The 18,583-nt window shown below is 34.7% G+C and overlaps 1 protein-coding gene across 1 annotated transcript in view; it reads right to left on the bottom strand.

Moving 5' to 3' along the window:
* Positions 1-18,224, bottom strand: part of LOC150101976 (uncharacterized) — a 283,338-nt gene extending 265,114 nt beyond the window's left edge. The window contains exons 1-2 of the mRNA XM_090400543.1: positions 18,198-18,224; positions 15,282-15,436 (exon numbers count right to left, since the gene is read on the bottom strand). Of these exons, the coding sequence (XP_090256669.1) occupies positions 15,282-15,401 (120 nt within the window). The 5' untranslated portion in view covers positions 15,402-15,436; positions 18,198-18,224. The remainder of the gene's footprint in view (positions 1-15,281; positions 15,437-18,197) is intronic.
* Between the last annotated feature and the right edge of the window lie 359 nt (positions 18,225-18,583).

The raw sequence follows: 18,583 nt of genomic DNA, 5'->3' as shown, positions 1-18,583 counted from the left end.
AAACTGATTTTGTGCGTTGATTTATTACTATGGATGAAACTTGAATTCACCATTACACACCAGAATCCAAACAGCAGTCAAAACAGTGGACAGAAGCTGGCTGTGCAGCACTGAAGAAGACAAAGTCTGTTTCATCAGCAGGAAAGGTCATGGCATCGATGTTTTGGGATGCTAAAGGCATTTTGTTTATTAATTATCGTGAAAAGGGTAAAACAATAACTGGGGAATATTATTCCAATCTTTTAACCAGACTAGACGAAAAAATTCATGAGAAAAGAAGACCCGGTTTCCAAAAGAAAAAAATAATCTTTCATCAGGACAATGCACCTGCCCACAAAGGTGTTTTGGCAATTGGAAAATTAAGGAATCTGCACTATGAATTGTTGGAACATCCACCCTATTCCCCAGATTTGGCTCCCCTCTGACTTTTATCTCTTCCCGAAACTAAAACTCTTCCTTGCTGGTCAGCGTTTTTCTTTGAATCAAGAGGCGATTGCAGCTATAGAGGGGTATTTTGCAGATCTTACTGAGAACCACTATAGGGATGGGATAATGGTGCTGGAGCATCTCTTCTGGAATAAATGTATTAGTCTTAAGGAAGATTATGTTGAAAAAAAAAATTTGAAATTATAAATTCGTTTTTTTCATTGTTAAGCAGAGAACATGTCAGACCACCCTAATATCTATTAGTAGCAATAGCAAGTTGTATACTGCAAGTGAAGAAGAGAACACAATTTGGTGTAAAGTGGATGACAAACGATATCAAACAGGAACTGCAGGTGAAAACGAGGTTATTGAAGAGCTATTAGGAGAAGTGTGGAGAACAGATGCATGAAGAAAATAAGACTCAGGCCAGGAGAGTGACTAGTATGGTAAGGAAAGCAAAACTAGAATATAAAAAGAGATTGCCCCTGAGATTGAAAGAAAAGAAAAGAAAGAAGTCAAGAGTTTATATTCGAATCTGAATCCCATATTCAAGAGTTTATATTCGAATCCGAATCCCAGCCTTTTGTGTGGTATCATATCAAATGCCTTAGCAAAAACCAACATTATCATAGTGTATCTATTACCTTTATATCCAGCTCAATAGTAACACTGTTATAAAATATGAGCAAACTGTTAAAACATGACCTTCCTTTAGTAAATCCATGCTGCTCCTTGCAGAATATAGCTTATTTGTCTATCCATGTCTGTATTCAGTTTTATCCTACTTAAAACTAAGTGATGGTCATCCAATTTCAATCTTCTGTACATGCTTGTATCCTGAACCACCATGAAGATATCACTATAAACGACAACATGGTCAATGAGGCTTTTCTTTGAATCTTTGCTACATCATTCCCATAATCCATTGTGTTGTCCTCACAATTTCAGCAGAATGATCTAAAATATCCCATGAATTCTGTATTCTGCATCCCATCTTTGCTTCCCAAATTTTAAAACCTTACTGTTTGCATCATTAAACTGACATCTCCACAAATTTACCCATTCAGTCAGTCTATTAGGTCCTCTTGAAAAGCTGCATCTGCTCTACTTCTCGTAACTCTCTCTCCAACTTTGCATCATCTGCAAAAAAAACTGTACATCGCCATTTAAACCCTTTCCAATATTTACATAATGTTAACTCCCTGAAACATTTCCTCAGGACACTTGGTGATATACCATGGCCTTGTTGACATCAAGTTTACTCAGTTCCTCGTATATCACCTACTCGCTCACCATCATTAGTTCCTTCCCCTTGTACATTGAAATCAAAACATCCTTATAGGAATAAGGATGTTTTGATTTCAATGTACAAGGCTTTGATCAGGCTGCATATGGATTACTGTGTACAGATCTGGTTGCCAGGTTTTTAAAAGGATGATAAAATGTTGGAGATGGTTCAGAGATGATTGACTAAGTTGGTTTCTGGTCTCTGGAATGTGAAATATGAGGACAGATTGAGAGAATTCAAATTACAGGGCCTAGTGGATAGAAGGAAGAGGGTGACATGATCGAGATGCATAAGTTGGTAAAGGGTAATTACTCCATTAGTGTGGATGAGATTTTTCAAAGAATGTCTGGAGACAGGGAGGAGAATGACAGACCATCCCTGGAAACTGTATAAGGTGGGTATAAGCCACAGGGTGAGGAGTGAATTTTCTGCATGGAGAGTGGTGGGTGATTGGAATGCATTGCTTGAGAGTGTGGTGAATGCAGGGACAGCGAATGCATTTAAGTCGAGGTATGATGAGCTGTGAATCTGAGAGTGGGACCTCCCATGATGAGTCTTGATTTCATGGAGGTCTATTGATGATGATAATAACATCCTGTACTTATTATTTAGTAAGATCTCACCTGTTTTTGTCATTTTTGTTTCAGTGATGCCATGCCAATTATGCCCACATGGTACTTTTCCAGTTTTTCTGCAAGCTTAATTTCCTTTTAATTGATGCTCCTTATATTGATGGTGGCCATCTTCAGTTCTGATATTTGGTTTGCTCTTCTTCTAGATGCTGAGCTTGCATCTGTTCCAGTAGCTGACTTTCCACTGCTAACACTGGTTCCCATATAAAAACAGCATGGACCTTGTTTAACCGAACGACACCCTCAGCCGGCATGAAATCTCATGTTGCACCATCATGTTATTTACTGTTTAAGCCAATACAGAGTACAATTTGGTCAGCTAACTCCAAAATTGTCAGCAGATACTTGTTCATTCAGTACCCAGTGGACATCTAGTAATGAGGTTCACCATATGAAGGTGAGGATTGGACATTAGGTCAGAAGCCTCAGTCGGTTCTCTGCATTTCTTACAAGTGATGTGGAAGTCTCCTCCCATCACCTTGTATTTGTTTTTCATATGTGTATCACTACAATATTATTTCGATTTTCTCATGATGAACTGTCCACAAAGAATTTTCCCATGATGAATTTTCTGTGAATGAGTTTAAGGAAAGGTATAACAGTTATTATGTGAATAACGGTTAGCATAGGATAGATCTCTTGCAATGTCTTCTGGCCCTATGAAGATACTACCATAATAATAATTAAACTGAATTTAATTATTATCACTACATCTGTTTAAGCTTTCTGACTTTTGGAGACATTTAAATGATAAGCACATGCAAGATGCTACAAAGGAAAGTCACTGATGATATAGAGGCACCAATCATTAGCATCCTCTATGCATTATAGAGAGTTTGTTCACTTGGTTATAATTATATTAAACTCGCCAAATATTATATTCTTGTTTAATCCTCATTCCAAGTAAGCAAACAAAGTTTGCATGTGAAGTATCTTCATGACTAAGCTAATTGTATATAGAAGCAAATGGCTTCATATTAATTGCCTTAGTATTCCATAATGCAAAACACACATCCTTTTGAGTGTGCATAATACAACTCTATAATAAGAAAACTAAGGTAATTACTGTGAAGTCATTAGGTTCTACGTACAAGTAGCCTAGTCATGAAGATATACTTCACACACAAACTACTGTATATTCCGGCGTATAAGTCAACTTTTCAGCATTGAAAAAAAAAGTACCAAATTTTTTAGGTCAACTTATACGCTGGGTCAAAAATTGACTGCTTTCCAAGAAAAAATAGTATTTATCATACTCTGTTAAATTTATTAGCAATATAAAAAAAGAGTAAATAAGTAAAAATATAAGTTAAGGGGATAAAAATCCCTTATTGTTTTTCAGCCAGTAAGCGAAACTAAGATCGAAAACTACGATCTGTTTGTATGAAAAAATAGCTGTTTGGCTTTTTTTTCTGGCGAGGTTGATAAGTTAAGGGGATAAAAATAGCCGTTTGGCTTTTCATCTTAGTTATACTATGTTATAATATAATATAGTGACACACCTTTCTGGCAATTGTATAGCAAAAGTATGTAAGTTCTTTTCACTTAAACTCTGATATTCTAGGTCTAGCTACTCACTGATGAGACCTCAAAAAAGGTTGAAACCGGTCTGGGTAGTGACCTCTCCTCATAATGTAAAACAGTACTACATCTCCTAAGAGCTGTGTGTTTTTACATTATGAGAAAATATCAAGAACAGTGAGGGATCTTGCTCCACCTTTGCAACGAGTTGCCGTGATGTGGCACTACCAAGTGGTCACTTACGCTTGGATACGCCGACAGTTCGTCGGCATGAAACGTTACAGATCGTAGTTTTCGATCTTAGTTTCGCTTACTGGCTGATAAACAATAAGGGATTTTTATCCCCTTAACTTATCAACCTCGCCAGAAAAAAATAGCCGTTTGGCTTTTCATCTTAAGTAAAAATATTTCAACTTATATCAAATTTATTTACAGAAAAAAATATTTACATGTTATATAATTATTTATTTACAAAAGAAAATAAGTAGGTAACTACATAATTAAAATTTAATTTTGACTGTCTGAATGTATGAAAAGTTCATTGTACTCTGGTTCTGTAATTTCTTCCGATATATCATCATATAAATTGTATTCATTTTCTCCATCAGATTTAGCATCAATATATAGCACATTTTTTAAAATATTTTATTACTGTATCTGGTTTTATTTCATCCCATGCTTTTGCTACCCATTCACACATAGTTACCAAAGATGCATGTCACATTTGTCCTCCTTTTGTGTAACTTTTCTCTCCTTCTTGCATCCACGGATTCCACTGTTTTCGTAAACTGTCTTTAAATGGCTTGTTTATACAAACATCCAACGGTTGCACTAGTGAAGTTAACTCACTTGGAATCACTGCCATATTAGTATTATTCTCTCTTAATAAAGATTTTGTGCTCTCTGTTAAATGGGATTTGAACATGTCCCACACTAAAAGACTGTTTGGATTTTTTAATGCACCTTGTCGTGTATTCCAAATATTTTTTATCCACAGCTTAACACCTGCTTCGTCCATCCAACCATTCTAATGAACATGGACAAAAACGTTTCTTGGAATTTTGATCTTTGGCATTGTTTGTCTTTTAAAAATTATCATAGGTTTTAATTTAGTACCATCAGCCATACAAGCAAGTACAACTGTGAAATGGCTTTTTTCATGTCCAGTTGTTTTTAAAGAAATAGTTTTACTTCCTTTCAATTTTAATGTTTTATTCTCGATCATGTCAAACATGACTAAAGTTTCATCCATATTTCCGATTTCAGACAATAAATAATATTTTTGCTTTCTTTTAGCAATTATAAATCTTTGAAAACTTAATAACTTATCATCCAAATCCTTTGGCAGCTTCTGTGCGATTTTCGTTTTTAGTCGAAGCACTAAATTTTTCCTTTCCATAAACCGGCTACACCAACTCATTGTAGCTTTGAGTTTTCGCTGTCCTTTTTATTTGCTTTGCCCCACTACAAAGCAAATAAACAAATATTATTTCTCGTTATAATGAGTCCATTTTGGGGATTTTCTCGACCCAATCCGCAACATTATTTTTCAGAATAGGAGGTTCACTTACAAATTCCTTTCCGTAATGCGTACTTATTTTTTTGGCATTTTCATTGTTAAAGTTTCATTTTTTCTCCAATCGCGAACTAGTTTTTTGTTTACTCTGAACTGACACGCAGAAACACAGTATTTTCTTTGCAAATTTAATCACTTTGCACTTAAAACTCGCGTCATATTTCATTCTTTTAAAAGGAGCCATTGCACTTTAGTTCACTATTGGTCAACTGGTCAATACGAAATAAAATTTCTTTTGTCAACTAGGTATGTTATATCTTTTGCTAAAACAAAGAATGGAAGGACTAAAAAGGCAGTTATGATCCTAGCAGTTGATGTCTGTATAAAAATTTTACTTAAAACTGTCGTAATTTTTATTTTTAAAGAAATTTTTTGAGTCGACTTATACAACGAGTATTCTATAAAAACTCAAATAAACTCAAAAAATTCCAATATCGACTTATACGCCAGGTCAACTTGTATGCCGGAATATATGGTATGTTTGTTTAAACTTGGATTAAGGATTAAACAAGAATAGAATTTCTTAATTTATAGGAATATAAATTTAATTAAATATAGTCCTCTATGCACTTGATCAAGCGTCGTCATAGCTCAGTTGGTATAGCCAAGCTCTTTGGTTGGAAAGACAGGTTCAAATCCTGTCTATGATAAGAGGAACATTTATAAGTGTTTTTGATCAAATGGTAAGTTAGCTGGTCTCATACAGAGGTGGAGGGTTTTTTCCTCCTTCAAAAGAGGCAAACTAGCCCCTTGAGCAAACATATCTATAGACATAGGAGACTAACTGCAAGATGGAAGAGATTAGGTCCTCACCATCTTATCTTTCTGCTGCACATTATGGATCTCACTAGAGATCCATAACAGTCAACTTTCTGGATACAGATAACACTTGATGGGCCAAGACATGCATATGGTGAAATGCTTCTGGCAGTTATAAGGCTGAAGATTTCATGATAACTGTATCTCAGAGTTCTGAAAGAGTAAGGTAATCACATTTATTCAACTGATGGAGAAATTTTGAAGAAAACTCTCTCTACTTTACATCTGCTTCTGTACAGAAGTTTTGTTTTCTTGCACTGTATTCTGTAGGACTGAGTAGCATGATCCTATACAAGCAGCCACAAGGGTGGGAGGGGGAAGTGGCAGTAAGGCATGACTTTTTAATATATATATAGATACCATACACAAGAAGTCAAGAGACCTATAAACACATCAGTGCTATGTGTGGGATGCAAATGAGGACTGAGATAGAAGTTTGTTGATTTTTTTTGAAAAGCTGCAAGTTGTAATTGTTTGGGAATACTTCATGAGGAAGGCAGTTCCAAAGGACAGAGGCAGATGGAATAAAAGAGGAACAGGAGAAGCAGGTTCAGTTCATTTGGTTGATAGTAAAGAGATATTGGGCAGCTGCTTCTTGTATTAACAGATGCAACTGAAAGTGTCTGATCTTGTCTGGTGATATATACGTATATTACTGAGGGTAAGTGTAGCTGAGCTAGGATCTCTTTTGCAAGGGAAATGAAAAGACTGTGTTTTGTGGCACTGAACATAACAAGGATGTCTTCACCCCCACTGAATGATAATATGAATATCAGTGTTTAGGGCACTGATTGTAGATGATCCTGTAGTGCATGGTTTGTCAAATGAGTAGGATGAGTACTATGGAGAGTACTATCATCAGCAAAGCTGTGGACAAGATTAGTGGTGATTGTGAGTAGGTCGTTTATGAACAAGAGAGGGTAAGTGATAGAACAGAGCCTTGAGACACTCTGGTATTGATGGTGAAGCTCAAAGAGAGGGAACCATTTACCATGACTTGCAGAGAATGACCAGCAAGAAAGCTGGCTACCCAATTACACAGAGTGAAAAGGAAATCAAAGGATTGCAATTTGTTGAGCAGCCGATGATGCCACACAAGGTCGAAGGCTCTGGAAATGTCAAGGGTAGCACAAGTTTCTCTGAACCTTTCCATGGCATATGTCCAGTTGTGGGTGATGTAAGCTACAAAATTAATTGTGGATCTCGAATGGAGAAATCCATACTAGTGGTCACTGATTAATTGGTAGAATTCTAAGTAGTGGAGGAGTTGGCTATTGATGACTTTCTCCATTCTTTTGGAGAGGACTGAGGTGATGGCAATTGGTGGATAGTTTGATGGTTGACTTCTATCACCCTTTTTTTTGGAATACAATGGATATGAGATTGCTTCCAGGCATTGGGATAAGTACCAGATATGTATAGTAGGTTGTAGAGTTGATGTAGGATGGGTGTTAATTCTGGAGCACAATGTTTGAAAACAATAGGAGAGATTCCAAGACCAAAGACATTTTAGTATCCAATGTCTTTGGAATTGATTTCTGATTTCCTGATTTCTTTTTGTCGAAAAACTAAAGCAGGCATATGATGGGGAAGACTTTTATGCCATTGCTAAACTTGATTGAACTTGTGTGGCTGGTCTTGGGGCAGGAGATCATGGTAGTGGCATAGCGATTAAACTTGGAGTTGATGGTAGCTCCTGGTTTTTCTGCTGAACACCAGTGGTGAGTGAGTCATGTCCTGGAGAGTCATTCTTTCTGTTTTCTTTTTGATAGTTTTAAAAGATCGAAATCTGTGGTATCACTTGATCTTGCAGCCATTTTTGCTACTTCATCTACAGTTTCATTTCCCTTTAATCCCACATGGGATGGAATCCATTGAAAAATTATTTCAGAATCCTTGTGTAGTTTATGTTTTTTGATATGTCTCTAAGTATTTCTTGGTGACTAGTGCAGCATTTCTTAATAACTTGAAGGGCTGCTAAGGAATCTGTGAAAAAATATAAATTCCTTTTGGTTTTGTTTATCCAAATGCTGCAGTGCTGTGCTAATGGCTATTAATTCTGCATGGTGTAAGTTTATCCTATACTGTTGGTTGTTTTTAATTCTATATTTTGAGAACTATAGATGAGTATGCCACTCCCAGAATTGCCATTTGGATTTTTGGAACCATCTGGATGAGAGTGAGAGGTGAAAGTGCAGGAGAGCAGAAATTGCATCCAACAGCCTTAGCATGGAAGGCACGGCTTCCACTTGGACAGTTTTTTTTTTTTTGCTGATGGCCTTTATGAAATCAGGTTTGGATCTGATGATGACTAATTTACACACTGAGTGCTTTGGTGCTTGGTGCAGGCAGAGTATGAGGCTGGAGTTCTTCACAGAAGACTGCTTTGGTACACTTTTGATTGAACCAGGGCTTGGAAAGCGAAATGAGGATAATGCCTTGAACTGGGGATGAAGATCTTCATGCCAGTGAGAATTACTTCTGTAATTTGTTCACAGGAAGTGTTAGGATCAGATGAAGAAACAATAGTCAGAGCAAGGAAAAGATGTCATTAATTATTGAAAACTGCCTGCTTCTCGACCAGCTTAGTCAGTGGTGTTGGAATAGGGGAGCCAGTTGGAATTGTGGAAGTGGTTGCCCAGGAAGATTACCTCACTATTTGGATAGCAGGATTGTTGGATTCCATGATCGAGTTTCATGGAAAGGAATATAAAGATGTGAGAATGATTATCAGTGTTTGGAGACTGTCAAATTTCAATTCACTTCATGTGACTTTTCAATGGCATGTAATGGAGAGTTCTAGTTTTTCTTTCCTATGACGTGCAACATTCATATATGCTCCTTTTTTATTTTCTTGCCTTCAAGACTATCCTGTCTGTAATATATATGGAATGCAGCACCAACAAGTTATTTTATACATAACAGATGCTTATTCCAAAAACATGGAATTGAAAGATTGTTGTAATTTAATTTAAATGTCACTTCAAACAAGAGAGCATATGCAATTAACAGACAAAAATATTATGAGTATGTGGAAAGAAGTGAAGTAATGCATAGATGAAAGATTAAACAGTGTAGATGAATAGTGGGTTGTGTTGTGCGAAATGCTTTCCCATGATGATTCTTGGAGGTATTACATAATAATAACAGCACTTTACCCTCTTAAAAATAATTATGGGTGGCATAAACACAAATAAATTTCAGAGTTACTGTTCCTTTACAATTTGTAGTGCAGCTGCTTCATGGGGAAAGATAATCATGGAGAATCAAATAACGTGTGCTTTTTATTTTAGCTATCCTTTAAAGTACATCTATATACTTAGAGTTCATCTTACCATGCCACAGGCTCTTTTACTATCAACATGGTATGGTACATAAATGTTTTAACTGGTTCCCCCATTTCAAATTCCAAAAATGATGTAGTTTGGGGGAAAAAAAAAAAAACTAGCACTTCACTGCAAGGAAATTTTAAGCACTGATCATTCTTTTTAATTAAGATTCCAAAGAAAGGAAATTTTTCATGTAGTACTATCATATCCTCTACACCCCTTGAGGGTACATGGCAGGAATTTGATGATGATGAAAGGAAATGTAACATCTTGTTTTGTGTTCCATTATTGTTCAAAAAGTTTATAAAGTCTAGCAGGATTTGTCTACTATGTTCCCATATTACCAAAATCTTATTAATATTGAAAGTAAAGCAAAGATCATCAAAAGGCAAGACCTGCAATTTGAGAATATCTTTTTCAAGCATGTCTTTCCACTGAAAAGGTATTGATTCTAAGCAATGGCAGAACATCTATGTATAAATAAATCTTATACATAAATCTTAGCATCTATGGAGGGAGTATTGTGTTAAGATATATACACATTTCCTCAACAACCAGGATGGCATATTATATAAGACTTGCAATTAACAGACAGACACATTTATCATAACTGGATAGAATGTATTTCCTGTTCATGGGTATTAGGACTTTCTTCAATCTGGGGAATAACAGACTGTTTAGATTTTAACTGTGATCCAAGCTCTTCTGTCTAAATCACTGTGTGATTATGAGGACATTTGTTGTAAGGTGCATTTTGCACATCAGATCAGACATGATCCTCCTACACGCATTTTGATTTCCTAACATAAAAAAATCCTCTGTTCCTAGTCTGTTGTATGTAATACCACAATTACATTGTCTTTATTGTCACCTTTCCACAGATTCTCAATCTCCTTTGTAATACAAGCTAAGCAAAAAGCATTATTATGGAATTTGAAAAATAACTTCTGTAGAAGATGAATATCTTCATGATATTTCTGTTCTATAATCCAAGTTTTCCCATTACTTTCATATTTATTTTATTATCAAAAAGGCAGGTATTATTAAAAGCCTCATGCACAGAGCATATGCAATGTTCTTTTTACTTCTCTTCTATTAGAAGAATCAAATCAAATAAAAAATGCACCATCACTTAATGGATATAACAAAACCACAATCCAGAAAGTAATCAATAATTATCATCCTTCTGCCAGAACTACAATCTGATGTTAAAAGGATCTGCATACTGCATATTCAACATTAAAGGGACTTCTGAACAGATAGTAAGAATTCTTCACAAATATAATCTGTACACCACCTTCAAACCAGCTCAGAATTATCTTCTTTTCTACCACCTATTAAGGATAAATGATCACCTCTGTCCTTACCTGGTATTTATCAAATACAGCCATTCCAAAATGCTATTTTGGACCTGCTGTTCTGTTGAGATCAGAATCCAAGAACATCAAGATTGTATAAGATTTGTGGAATCAGAATGTTTGTGCCTTGCTTCTCATGCCATCGACACTAGATGCTGCACTACAACAGATTTATTTGATCATTTATTTTTTTCGAATCTCAAGAAGTCGTATGCCACCACCTTAATCTCAAACAGAATGCATGCCAATCTCTAAGTTTTGGGAAGGAGTTGCCATTAATTATTTATAATTTTTTAAAATTACATCACTATACCTGTTTCCCTGGAACTTTAATAGTGTTTCCTCCTACTCCCTGAGTTGTGATTGAGATACATGGATGTATACACATGCAGTGCAACTCATTCTTGTGTTCATATGTTAAATGCTGTAGCCAATTCTTCTGTTTTTGTCCTAAATGATGCTCAAGTCAACACTGAGCAAAATATATAGGAGCATTTAATAAATTCTAGTTTCCTTTAAATGTGTGAAACTCTTATTTTAAAAGAATAACATGTTTACAAACTTCTTTATTTTTTCCACCAATAGCAACTTCAACATCATCATCATCATCATCAAATTCCTGCCATGTACCCTCAAGGGGTGTACAGGATATGACAGTACTACATGAAAAATTTACATAATTACTAACTTCCTATCTACAATTTTCCTCCAGATCAGTCTGTTACTTGTCAAGACTCCAACATTATCAGATCTTATATTTCTATCGTCTAAGGCACTTTGTACCGTATCAATCCACCTATATCTTGGTCTTCCTCTGGGTCATTTTCCTGCCAACCTGGCAGAGAACACTTGTTTTGTTAACCTTTCCTCTCCCATTCTATTTAAGTGACCCTACCACCTGAGATTAGCTCTGCTAACACATTCCTGGATGCTGACAATGTCAAGTTCTTTCCTAATACCCTCATTTTTAATATGATATTGCCATTGATGCCATCTGTTCACGCCTCTAATCTTTCTCAGGACTCTCATATCTGCGGTCTCTAGTCTTTGGTCAAGTGTTTTACTTCTGACTCAGCTCTCAGATCAATAAGTTAATACTGGTTTGAACACTGTCTTGTATACAGCTAATTTAGTGTTCCGACTAATTTCTCTCTTATTCCATATGAATTTATTCAATTGACTTCCCACCATACCAGCTTTGCTGATTCTGTTGTCTATTTTTATATTTAATTTACTATCTTCAGTAAAAATCGTGCCTAAGTAGCTGAAATGTTTTACTTGTTCCACAGGTTCTCCATTCACAACACAGTTGACATTTTCAATGATTCTGCCTATTTTCATTGTCTTTGTCTTTTTATTGCTGACCTTCATACCATATCTATTACAACAGCTATTCAATTTAGTCAGAGAATCTTGCAGACTTGTAGCGGATTTATTTAGAAGTATAACATCATCCGCATAAAGCAAAGCGCTGACATTAACATCTCCAATTTTGATATCAGGTTTAATACCACTTTCCTTCATAATGTGATCCATATAGATAATGAATAAAGGGGATAATGTACATCCTTGTCTCACACCAGATTTAACATTAAACCATCTTCCTGTACTTCCTTCAATTCTAACTGCTGACTTACAACTCAAATAAAGTATTGCTTGATATAATGCCCCATTGACACCATATAACTGCAGCGTATTGAATAACTTCTCTCTTGGCACCTTGTCATATGCCTTTTCCAAATCGACAAAACTTAAATACAGATCTTTGTTATATTCCCATGCTTTCTCGACTATTTGTCGTAAAGTGAAGATCTGATCCTGACAGCCTCTATTTGGCCTGAATCCAGCTTGTTCTTCACCAAGCTTTTCCTCCACAATTCTTCTCAACCGTTTCTCAAGTATACTTGCATAGATCTTGCCAGGAACACTCAGTAGGGAAATACCTCTGTAATTCTCACATTCAGTTTTATTTCCCTTTTTATATATGGGTACTATGAGAGCTCTACTCCAATCATCGGGAATTCATCCCTCTGTCCAGGCTTTCTGAACTATGCAGTGCAGCCACTGTAAGACTTTTATACCACCATACTTAAGCATTTCTGGTCGAATATCATCTACTCCTGCTGCCTTTCCACATTTCAAGCCTTTGATGGCTTTTTCTACTTCAAGTATGGATATGTATTCCTGACTGCATGCCTGGTCAGTGTTTTTTATCACTGTGCTGTCATCACTGCTTGTTTCATTTAGCAGTTTTTCAAAGTAATTACTCCATACTTCAAGGATATCTTTTTCTCCTGTTTTCATGTCACCTTTATCATCTCTAACTCCTTTTACAGCACTCTTTCCTCCATTCCTAAGCTTCTTCAACAACCTCAAGAATATTTTGCCACCTTCTTGATATTTATTTTCTATATTCTTGCCAAAGTCCTCCCATGACTTTTGTTTAGCTAGTTTTACACACTGTTTAGCTTTCTTACATTTGTCTCTGTATTCTGTAAGAGTAAAAGCTGACTTATTTGCCAGGAACTTTTGATATGCAATAGCAACTTAAAGAACTAAAAGTGCCATAAAATTTATATTTTCAAAGTCATATTAATTTTTACTCTGCTCAGAACTACACATGATCCTATTTCAAATGATCTGTAAACTTTTGAACCCTACATAATATATGTTCTGTAAAAGTTTGATGGCAACAGTACCCAAGAAAGCAAATACACCAGACTATAAAAATGATTGAACATTAAGTTTACTCAATCATTTCTTATAAATTGTACTAAATATAGTGAAACAGAGAATAAAATTAAAAATTGAATGTTATTCAGATGAGATCATTTTGGATTCCAGAATGGTAAGGGAACTAGAGAAGCAATATTAGTTTTAAGAAGAAGAATAGACTGAAAAGCTGAAGTTTATTTGGAGCCAGAATTGAAAAAGGCATCTGATCAGGACTCAACAAATATGCTTGCCAATTCAATCTATTATTCTTCTTTCTTTGTTTAGAAAGTAACTATTCTTTTTATTCAATTAGAATGGACAAAATTGAATAAAAAAATAATAATAACTTTCTAAACAAAATCTTTTTAACTACATAAAAACATAGATACATCACCACTAATCAGTTAACAGAACTCCTACTGAGTTCTTGAGAAACCTATCATTAAAAAATAGGGTCTTGGGCAAGTGCATTTTTGCATGGCAAGTTGGATTTTGTATTTGTCAAGAACCATGCAACTGATAATGTATAACAGAACAAGCTTTTTCAAATAATGAAGAAATTGTAATTGACTGGAGGGATAAAAGAATAATAGAATGCCAATCAGAAAATAAAGATACAAATATAGGAATATGAAGAGCAACTGCAGAAGTAAAGAAAGGTTTAACACAAGGTTGTGCATTATCATCTGTATTTTTTGTATGTAAATTAAGAACATGACAAAAATAATAAAGAAAGGAATAAGGGGGGGGATAACTGTAGGTGGAGCTTGGATACATATGAAATAATATGTTTTCCTAATGATATAGCTTTATTAGCAGAGGATCAACAGATATTATCTAGGAAGGCAAATCTTTTATCTGATTATGGACTAAAATGCAGCAAAAACTAAAATAATGGTGGAAGATTTAAAAGATTGGAATTGGACCATGGAACAAGTAAAATCATTCATATATCTTGGAGGAACTATTGAAGGAAATGGAAGATACAAGTTAGAAACAGAAGAAGAATTGCTATAGCAGAGAAAAAGAGATAATTTATTACAAATATGATAAAGACACATGGAAAGATTTGTAAAAAACATTTGTTTGCCGTGAGACTTGTCTTGTGAGACTAATTCTTATATAGTTGTGTGACTTGGCCTGTTACAGCAGAAGACTGGAAAAGAATTAAAGAATCATTTGAAATGTACTGTCAGAGAGAATTACTATGAGTAAATTGGCAAGAAAGAAAAACAAATGAAAAGTTCCATGAAATAAAAGAGAACCAAATATTGAATAAGACAATCATAAGGAAGAAAGAAATTTCCTGAAACACATATGGAGACATAACAAAGGATTATAAAAACATATTAGAAAGAAAAAATACCAGGGAAGAGAACATCCAAAATATACATTCTTAGAGGAGGTGTTTACATTAACTAGAAATAGCTATAAGCCATTAAAGAGGAAAGCCAGAAATAGGAAGACCTGAAATAGGAATGCACCATAGCAACATGAATATATATATATATATATAGAGAGAGAGAGAGAGAGAGAGAGAGATTTTTTTTTATTTTTAACATAACAATCTTAAAAGTATTTTTATACGTTTGTAAATATAAATAAATAAATACAAACCTGTTCCTTCCACATTCTTTTAAAAGTGTCACGATGTGTTTTCAAAAAAATAAATTTATCAGTAGTTATTTCTTCACTGAAGAGCTCATAGTCATCTTCATGAAGTTTTATCCACCTCATTTTTGTTGAAAATATAGATAATTGACAGATCGAATCTGAAATACATATAATTTTAATTAATACAAACAGAGCAGTAAACACTTTAAAATCAAAATACAGATGACTTAAAACATGATTACTCTAATATTTAATAATCTAACATAATACTAACTTTAACACACAGCATGACTTCTTACAGCATTTAAGTTTGAAATGCATATATAAATAGATTTTTTTATTTTTTACAGAAAAAAAATGAGATGTGTCTAATTAGAAGGAGGCAAGCATAGAGGAGAAAAGAAAGGAATTATATATAAAGGGATAATAACCTCAGGCATCATGTGATGGAAGAAATTATTGTGAAAGAGCTGTCATTGTGAAAACATCTAAGGATGAATCCATAACGAGATAGCTACCATGTCATTTAGAGAAAATAATCATGCATGGCAATGCATGATTAGAAGATGGCCAGATATGTGGAAGTTTCAGTTATAGAAAAGGAGTGCATATGGAACTATCTTTATTAGGATGTCTCTGTCCTGGATATTTTTCTATTCCCAGGACTTGTGGTGCATATATTGCCATAGAAATTTATGCAGAAAAGACAAGGCAAACTGTGCAGGCTATGTTGGATGTAATGTACACATTTTTAAAGAAGCCCCCCCTGCTGTTATCTCACCCACATAACATCCTTTTGGAAGGTGAGCATAGACCTTCCAAAAGGATGTTAGAAGTAAGTTTTTTTTTGTCTGGAAGGTGGTAGAAGCATGGAATTCATTGCCTGTGAGAGTAGTGTGAATGTAAATGGTGGATATTATGCATCTATTCAACAATTCACATAATGCCTTGTTGCAATTCCTGAATTTAAAAAAAAAAATGTTGAACTAGCCTCTCCAATCTTCTTTGGTGAATCATCCAATTAATAAAGCAGCAGCATGGTAAGCACAAAGAAATACTGTACACTCGTGTTATTTAATACAGTAAAGTAGTGTATACAGTAATTTTGTGTTAGAATTTGTACATTATATTATTTCACTATAAACAAACAGTAAAACTGGTTTAAAATATAACAAAAACGGACCTACATATTTTAGAATTTAGGTAGTTAATTATTAGCATATCCTTACTGTTTGATAAGGATTTTTGACTGATGACAAGATTGTCAGAATAGAACTCTGCTGTAAGTTGAGGACTGACTGCATAATATAGTAAGTCTGTTTTGTGTGTGTTTCTATCCCACGATGAATCTCTGACTCCATGGAGGTTGGATGTTAATAATAATGTATTGTACTGGTGGGCTAAGGGTTCAATAATCTCCAACCTCCATGGAGTCAGAGATTCATCGTGGGATAGAAACACACACACAAAACAGACTAGGGTGACTAGTCTGTTTTGACCCTAGTGTGCACTAGGGTCACTAGGGTCGAAACATGGTATATTTTTAGACCTAAAGCCTCTAATAAACATGGTCTAAACAGGCTTACAAAAGAAATTGGCATTTTCACAAGAGGTAAGAAAAAACTGTCTCTTCTTCTTTAGCAACAGCTGTTCTGACAAAAATTGTCACATCGTGTAGATCAAATCTTAGCTTGATTGGCCAAGCAAAATGTTTACATATAGAAAACTAAAATCATGTTTTTCATATGTAAATATTCAGGCTATGGGGCTATAAAAGGGCTGAGTGAAGAACGTAAATTGATTTATAAAGAAAATTTATCTGAAAGGTCATTAATTTGATCAGGAGAGAGAGCACTCATTTGAAAGAATGATTAGAATTATCATTATGTAGCAAATGAAGGGTAAAAGGGCTATAGAGCAGCTGAATTAATGAATTAATGGTGTGTGTTTATACAACATTTGGAAATTATATAGTTACTGATAGTGGGAAGTGAAGAGAAGAGGAACTGAAGAGAAAGGAGATGGAAATCTTAAAGATATTATGAAATCAGAGGTGGATAACTAAGATGATATTAGATATTAATTTGATTAAGGGAGTATGGAGTGCAGAGTTTCATGGAAAAGCTGAGTTATAATGGTGATAAATAAACTAGTGAAGGGATTTTATGGGAGATATAGGGGAAATGTTTCAATATTGTAAGACAGAAAAGAAGGCATGGGTCATTCCAGGGAGATGAGTAATAGTATAATTAGCAAAGCTAGGAGTTGAGGAGCAAGTTTTCTCATGGCAAGTGGTAAGCAAATGCATTTAACCATAAAGGTTGGTCGATTGGTAGAGCCTCTGCTACTAATGGCTCAGTTAAGTAAGATTGAGCGCGGTTAGTAATTGGAAGGGGCCCATCGTTCGATGCTGTTGCCACACTCTCCCTCGATGAGTCTTTGGACTCCCTGGAAGTGTCAAATAATAATAATAATTTCATTTTCAAATGAAATGGTAAATGCACTGAAGGTGAAATGACTTTAAACAGACGTATGACAAGCACTGTAATAGAAACACACAAAATGGAATGAGAAAGAACAGGCCACCCACAGCGAGTTCTTTAGCTCCATATAAGTAGCCGCTTATTCATGTATAAATTAACCATAATTAATTATATATATATATATATATATATATCAGCAACAGCAGTAATTTTATGTTATACTAGAGGAAATATTTCTATTTTCATGTGGACTTCTAGCTTACAATAAAAAATTGGTGGAGAAAACTGACACAGGATCTTACTTTGTAATACTGATATTTTTAAGGATATTTTTTCCTTTCTGTTACCATTTGACAAGCATATATTGTTACGATGTGCAATGATTCTTAATCTTTAATGGATTCAAACCATTACAAATTACAATACAAATATTTACTTAAACCGCCGAATACTTTTAATGCGTTCAAACTGCAGGAGTCACACCAAAATTATCACACAAAGAATTTTGTGAACAATTCGTGATTTAAAAACTTGTTGACAAGCAGCATAAACATACACAAGCATGACATTATTTATCTCTTCTCCTATTGGCTTAATGTCACATGTTTTCATTGATTAAAAGACTAAGTTTAAACGCGACGAAACCAGTTTTATTTATTTATACTTATGGCTACATGAAAACTGGTAAGTGAAAAGTACAATCACAATTTCCAGAAACAAATGATGAAAATCTTAACATATAAAAGTTCACTACATAAAAGGAACAACCTGCTTTTTAAGTCTTTCCTTTTTTAAAAAAAAAAATATTGCCGGCAAAGGTTG

Source organism: Typopeltis vanoorti, chromosome 11 (genome assembly GCF_054136105.1).
Source record: "Typopeltis vanoorti isolate ZY-2024b chromosome 11, IOZ_Tvanoo_1.0, whole genome shotgun sequence".
Lineage (NCBI taxonomy): Eukaryota > Metazoa > Arthropoda > Arachnida > Uropygi > Thelyphonidae > Typopeltis > Typopeltis vanoorti.
This window is presented reverse-complemented; position numbering and strand designations above follow the sequence as displayed.